We start from the raw sequence: 6,924 nt of genomic DNA on the forward strand, positions 1-6,924 counted from the left end.
TTTCCATAAAGAGGAGTATTTAAAAATGGACATAAAATTGTGAGATATAAATTTGAAAAATATAGCGTGTTTATCGTCCTAGATCAATATTTTAGGAATATTCGGTTTAGAATTCTATTTTTTTTTTTTTATTTCAAAAACTGCCATAATCTACTGACCAATTCTGGAAAAATGATGAGAATTGTTCAAGAATGAGGCCGAAAGTAACTGCTAGAGATCTGCAAGTAATTTTCGAACGTGGTTGAAAAATGTCAAAGCTTTTGAAAAAGTTGCCTAAAAATCCACAAAAAAATCTGGAACAAACTTTGACGTGGTGATTCTAAAAATATACTGTTATTATCGTCCCGCAGCAACATTTTAGAAACATTCAGCATGAAATTATTATTTTTTTGTATCACAAATTTTGCCATATTTATTGGGCGATTTTGGAAAAATGGTAGTAATTTTCGATGAAATGAGACTGAAAGTGAAAATCTACAAAAGAATCTCAAAGGTGGTCGAAAAAGGTCAAAAATTTAAAGGGTACTGAAAAATTGAGCTTTTGAGAAGCTTAACTTGAGAACAAAAATATACAAAAAATTCTGAGAAATAAATCGAAAAAATATGGCGTATTTATCGTTCTAGAGCAATTTTTTAGGAACATTCGGTGTAAAAGTCAATTTTTTTCAAGAAATAAGGCCCAAAATAAGTTCTGTATGTCGAAGTATACAAGAAAATAATTTTCGAAAGTAGTCGAAAAATTTCAAATTTCGCAACAATTTTGACATTTCCGAAACTCAACTAAATATATTTTCTTGTTGATTTCGTGCTCTAGAATTCAAATCCGGCTCCGGTTTTTTGATACATGCAACCGTTTTTCCAGAATCGACCGTTGAAATTTCGAAATTTTTGAAATTTTCAAAAATTCGCATTTCGCAGCGATTCTTTCGAAAATGTTGATTCGTGACCATCAACACGTTATATTTTTGGAATCAGCGTGTCGAGATCTACGTCTCTGAATTTTTTCATAATTTTTAGACAACTTTTTTAAAATTGAAATTTTTTAATGGTCCCCCCTTCTTCAAATTTCGCAACAATTTTGACATTTTCGAAACCCAACTAAATACATTTTCTTGTAGATTTCGAGCTCTAGAATTGAAATCCGGCGTCGGTTTTTTGGTATCTGTCCCCCCTTCTTCAAATTTCGCAACAATTTTGACATCAGAAATTTGTTTTTCACTAATTACGACTCGACACTTATTCTTCCTCTTCCTCTTGCTCAGTCTCTTCTCCTGGACCGTACATGTCTGCTAGTTTGTCGAAGCGGGGTCCCCAAGCGCCCAAGTAGTCGTATTCTTGAGCCTCGTCGTCGGTACCTAAAATCAACAATCTTTTATTTCCACCGAAATCGAACAAACAAACGCGAACGCCTTGTTTTCATTACGGACGAGTTTCCGCTTGCGTAAAACTTTCGCCAAATAATTTATGAGGCGTACACAAAAAAAGTTACGAGCCATAAAGCTCGGAAACCCCCCAAGATTCTTATTTATTTTTTCATAAAAAATGCTGGACGGGCGAACGCAAACTTCGCGACGTCTGACGCCTTTTTTCTACATTCGTCTTCGGTAGAAAGTGCACGATTAATTACAGTTTCCATTACGCTAAGTAACTTGTTTCATACATTAGCGACGACGTAATTAGTTCGCCATGTTTAACCGTTAAACCGATCATTAGGAATGTGGTTAAATACCGTCAAACGATAATAAAATGCGCTCTAATTAAAATCCGAGCGACGAGTATAGTTCTATACACAGAAATTTTGAACATCTCTAATGTTTAGTTGGTTATGCTTTAATGGATTTTTCTTAGCTAGTACGTGCCAAGATAGAACCGATTTTGGCAAATGATATATCTTCTAAGAAAAGAGAGGGTGGGTGGGCGGGGCTAGTACCTGCTAAGATAAGACTGACCTAGGCAAATCACATACCCTCTAAGAAAAGAGAAGGTGGGTGGGTGGAGCTTATACTTGCTCAACTTGCTCAGATAAAACTCTGACCTGACTTGTTCTTAAGTTAATTTTGAGACCCAGTTTTTTTTTTGAAAAATTTAAAACAATCTGTGTATGTCATTTGCCAAAATCGGTCTTATTTTAGTAAGTATTAGCTCCGCCTAATCACCCTCTCTTTTCTTAGCGGGTATCTCATTTGCCAAAATCAGTTTTATCATAGCAGGTAGTTAGCCCCGCCCACCCACCCTCTCTTTTCTTAAACGATATGTTATTTACCAAAATCAGTTTTTCCTTAGCAGGTAGTCTGCCCCGCCCACCCACCCTCTCTTTTCTTTGAAGGTATGTCATTTGCCAAAATCAGTTCTATCTTAGCAGGTATTAGCTAAGAAAAATCCATTAAAGCATAACCAATTAAACACTAGAGATGTTCAAACTGTTACCTGCTAAGATAGAACTGATTTTGGCAAATGACATACCTTCTAAGAAAAGAGAGGGTGGGTGGGTGGGGCAGACTACCTGTTAAGATAAAACTGATTTAGGCATATTAGATACTCTCTAGGAAAAGAGAAGGTGGGTGGGTGGGGCTTATACTTGCTCAAATAAGACGCTGACCTGACTTGTTCTTAAGTTAATTTTGAGACTCAGTTTTTTTTTGAAAAATTTAAAACAATTTGTGTATGTCATTTGCCAAAATCGGTCTTATTTTAGTAAGTACTAGCCCCGGTCACTCACCCTCTCTTTTCTTAGAGGGTATCTCTTTTGCCAAAGTCAGTGTTATCTTAGCAGGTAGTTAGCCCCGCCCACCCACCCTCTCTTTTCTTAGAGGATATGTCATTTGCCAAAATCAGTTATATCTTAGCAAGTAGGTATTAGTTATGAAAAATCCCTTAAGGCATAACCAATTAAACACTAAAGATGTTCAAAATTGATGTCTTATACATATAACTAAATTCGTAATATTTTAAAATTTTGATACTTTTTTCTAAAAGTTACTCATCAGTACCTGATACGATAAAACTGATTTTGGCGCATTATATACCCTATAAGAAAAGAGAGGGTGTGTGGGTGGGGCTGACTACCTGCTAAGATAAGACTGATTTTGGTATATTATATGCCCTCTAACAAAAGAGAGGGTGGGTGGGCGGGGCTAGTACCTGCTAAGGTAAAACTCTGATCTAACTTGTTTTTGAGTTCATTTTGGAACCCAGTTTTTCTTTTTGAAAAATTTAAAACAATCTGGGTATGTCATTTGCCAAAATTAGTCTTATCTTAACAGGTACTATGGTACTGCCCACCCACACCCTCTTTTTTTGCAGGGTATCTCAATTGCCAAAATCAATTTTATCTTAGCAAGTACTGATGACTAACTTTTAAAAAAATTATCAAAATTTGGAAACATTACTAGCTTACTTACTTATCTGCACAAGGCAGAAATTTTGAATATGTTGTTTCTGTTTTGTTTATAATTTATAAATGACTTATTAAACTGTTTTGTTGTTTATTTATTAATAAAAAATAACAGTTTGTTTTATTAATAATAATTCACAACGATTAATTTCTACTGGTTGTTATGGTTTTTGCCCTAAGGAAAATAAAAGGTTGATTTTAGTTACCATCATTACTAAGAAATCTGAAAGTAAGCCAGAGGTTTTTACTTTTTTAAAATTACTTTTTTTTTCAAAATCTACATCATAAAGACATTTTTTTATTAGTTTCTTGGGATTTTCGAAACCTCCGTACATAACGTAGTGAAGAGTGAATCCGCCATTTTGCAGACACCCGGTATAGCCATGTACAATTTTGTAAAAAGGTTTTCCCGTTTATTTAATAAAAAAACTCGGATCTGATCTCGAAATGTGTGTTCGATTTCCATTTGTTTTTAAAAGTGATTGAAAGAAACTTAAATTTTCGTAAGGGGGTTTATTGGAAAATTGACCTTTGAAAAAGTTTTGATTTCAAAAATATAGTGTGTTGATAGTCACACAGCAAAATTTTAGAAATATTCAGTCTGAATTGAAATTAAAAAAAAATATATTAAGAAATGCTATATTTTATTGGGCCATTCCAGAAACATATTTAAACTATCTGGATAAAAATTGATTCTGTTTTAAGTATGCATTATTTAAAAGATTTTGTAGGTGAAATAAGTACTTGCTTTAGGTCAAGCCAAAATTTGATTTTTTTGTGTAAATAACGAATAAAAAAATCTCCTCTTTTAAACTCAAGTGGGGACCAATACTGTTACAGACTAAGGGGACTGATAAATCATAAATCTAGGGACATTTTATTTTATAAAATTTAAATAGGATTTCCTTAGCAAAACTTTGAGATAACGTCATCAATTCTTACAGGACGTGAACAAATAAATTTTGGATAACGTTTAATCATCCAGATGATGGTCATAAACTAGAATACAAAAACACAATAAGGATTGGATGAGAAAAAATATCAAAAGGCAAACAGACAGACAAAAATTTGTCAAATGGACTCTAAATACTTACCCAGCTTGCAGTCAAAGAGTAAAAAAAATAAATAAAATTTTTTTGAATAAACTGAAAAGATAAAAAAAAGAATCTTAAATGAAAAATTCGTTAAAATTATTCGAAAATGAAAATTTTCAAAAGAATTCTATGATAGTTGGGAAATAAATACAGAGAAGGTTATGAATAATTGAAACAAAACAATATACTTACTTTAATGTTTTATTTATTAGTCTGGTTTAATCTACTCTATATTTATGCTCTTTGTTACTTATAATAACTTTAATAGTAATAATAAAACATCCTTGTTGGGTTATACATAGTGAAACAAAACATGTTTGCTTAAAGTTGAAGCACATAATTATCAAAAAAAAAAAAAAATATTTGTTAAATCTGAAACTTCAAAAGTTTCTTAAAACCGCTAGCAGAGAATATGATCTTCTTAATATCTAAAAATACTGTAATAATAAGAAATAAAGTAGCACAAAATTAACAATTACCGTTGTAAAGGTTGCAATAGAAATTTCAAGTAGATTTCCAGCTTTTATGGTTACAGGCCTTTTGGAACGTTCCATCAATACCGTTAGAGACTTTTTAGATTCTATGTCGCACTCGTACCAGTTGCCCATATATATTGCATTAGTTAAGGAGTTGCTCTGAAAAATAATTATGCAAAACTTTAAGAAAATTGTCTACGGAATTGTCAACAACAACGCCTCAGTATAATATTTAGATTTACTGGGTGTTTGCTGTTGACCACTGTTCAAATTAAACACCTCCTCAAAAAGCATGGTACCATAGTAACAATAGAGATATATTTGAACAAGTACCAAACAAAGAAAAGTTGTCATTGCAATGAAATTGAAACTTAACGGATCTAACTGAAAATGTACCGTATTAAATACGCGTTTGGTAGAGATTAAAATCTTACCTTGCTTAACTGCAAACAGCAGAAACAAATCACTAAAATACTTCCCATAAACTGACTGAAAACAGACATCGAGAAACAAGCTTCATATTCGAAAATAAATCTAAAAAAATAGATCTTAATTAAAATCGTTTCTAATCCTTATTTTATCGTACCTCAGAATCGCATTATGTTGATCCACGCTTTTCTTGATAATTTCACGTATAAACTTTTTTCTTTCAGTTTTCGAGTTTTCAGTGTATCCATTCATATGTTGTAAATTGTCTTTTAAAACTCCTAGTTGCCCAATAGCTAAACCAGCGAGGCCTGCTATTAGTGGATCAATTGCAGCACAAGAAAATGCAGCATATGCAACCCCTGAAATAAAACTTCTGTCACACCCTGTAGTTAAATTAATTTTACTTACCACTAAAAACATACAAATAAACAACAACGAAAACTCGTAAGTCTGTTTTGGGTTCAAACGGTAGCCAGATATCGGTAGGAAATTGTTGTTTATCGCTGAAAAGCGGTTTCAAGGCGAAAAAAATTACACCACCTGTGATTGAAACTAAAAAAACTGTAGAATTCCTTCGACAAATCCAGCAACAATCGTCGATAATTTTCTGTTGCTTGTCTACGCTTATCTTGAACTCCGACGATTTAAAATACAGGATACAATTTTTAATCCTGGTACCGTTGACTACGAAAGGTAAGAATTTGGTGACTTGGCACCCTAATTGAGCTACTGCGAAAGCGTTTTCGTTGAGTTCCTCCGTAGTCAAATTTTCTTCAAACAGGAAATATAGGGCACCTAAAATGGGGACTGGCGGCAACAGCACGAAAAACACGCAGTAAGCTTTCAGTTTATAAAGAAGCGTCGGGTTTTCGGGAGGGTACAAATTAAGAATACGCATCAGGATTAAATTAACACCGAAACTATTTTCAATAATGTCTTCCATTTTTGTCGCGACACAAGCTACAAGGTATTTTTCTAGAGGAACTTATTCACGAGTGTCTAGCAACAAGTTTTGTGTCGCTTTTATAAAGTTTATTTTTTTAGATTAGTAATTCAAGGGAGTTTCCCCGTTTCTCTATCATTAAATGAACTTCGATTAATGTTGCATCAAAGGCTTAACTGATAAGTTAATATGAATTTTTTATGATGCTGTGCTTTGCATTTCCGACAGTATACGACCGATTACTTTGAAGAGTTATTATTAAGAGACGTGTAAAATTTCGATTCGTTTTATGCATTTTAAATAGTTCCTACAATTTTTCGGGTAATCTTTTTTGAGAGAGCAGGAAGTTCGCTCCCGAAAACCAAGCCAGGTTTGTATTATTCAGAATTACAAATGCTTCAGTCAAGTTACTGTCTTTACATCTTAAAATAGAAACTTAATTATTTTGTTAATTCATGTTTGATAGACTGTTTTACTCAAAACATTAAAGTTTGTACAAAATTACGTCCATTTTAAGTGAACTACTTAATTAATTACATTTACTGGTACCCTTTAGTGAAGTGATTTCAAACAATTTTGTGCAAGTAA

General features: G+C 33.0%; 1 protein-coding gene across 1 annotated transcript; it reads right to left on the reverse strand.

Annotated features, from left to right (window-relative positions):
• Window positions 1-1,236: 1,236 nt before the first annotated feature.
• On the reverse strand, window positions 1,237-6,336 carry LOC135128873 (uncharacterized). Its single transcript, XM_064055950.1, has 3 exons — window positions 5,802-6,336; window positions 5,551-5,752; window positions 1,237-1,369 (listed from the first exon to the last, which is right to left on the reverse strand). The coding sequence occupies exons 1-3, from the start codon at window positions 6,334-6,336 to the stop codon at window positions 1,237-1,239; spliced, it is 870 nt and encodes a 289-aa protein (XP_063912020.1).
• Window positions 6,337-6,924: the final 588 nt, after the last annotated feature.

Source organism: Zophobas morio, unplaced genomic scaffold (genome assembly GCF_036711695.1).
Source record: "Zophobas morio isolate AGI-343-1 ecotype UQ-CSIRO unplaced genomic scaffold, CSIRO_AGI_Zmor_V1 ptg000014l, whole genome shotgun sequence".
NCBI lineage: Eukaryota > Metazoa > Arthropoda > Insecta > Coleoptera > Tenebrionidae > Zophobas > Zophobas morio.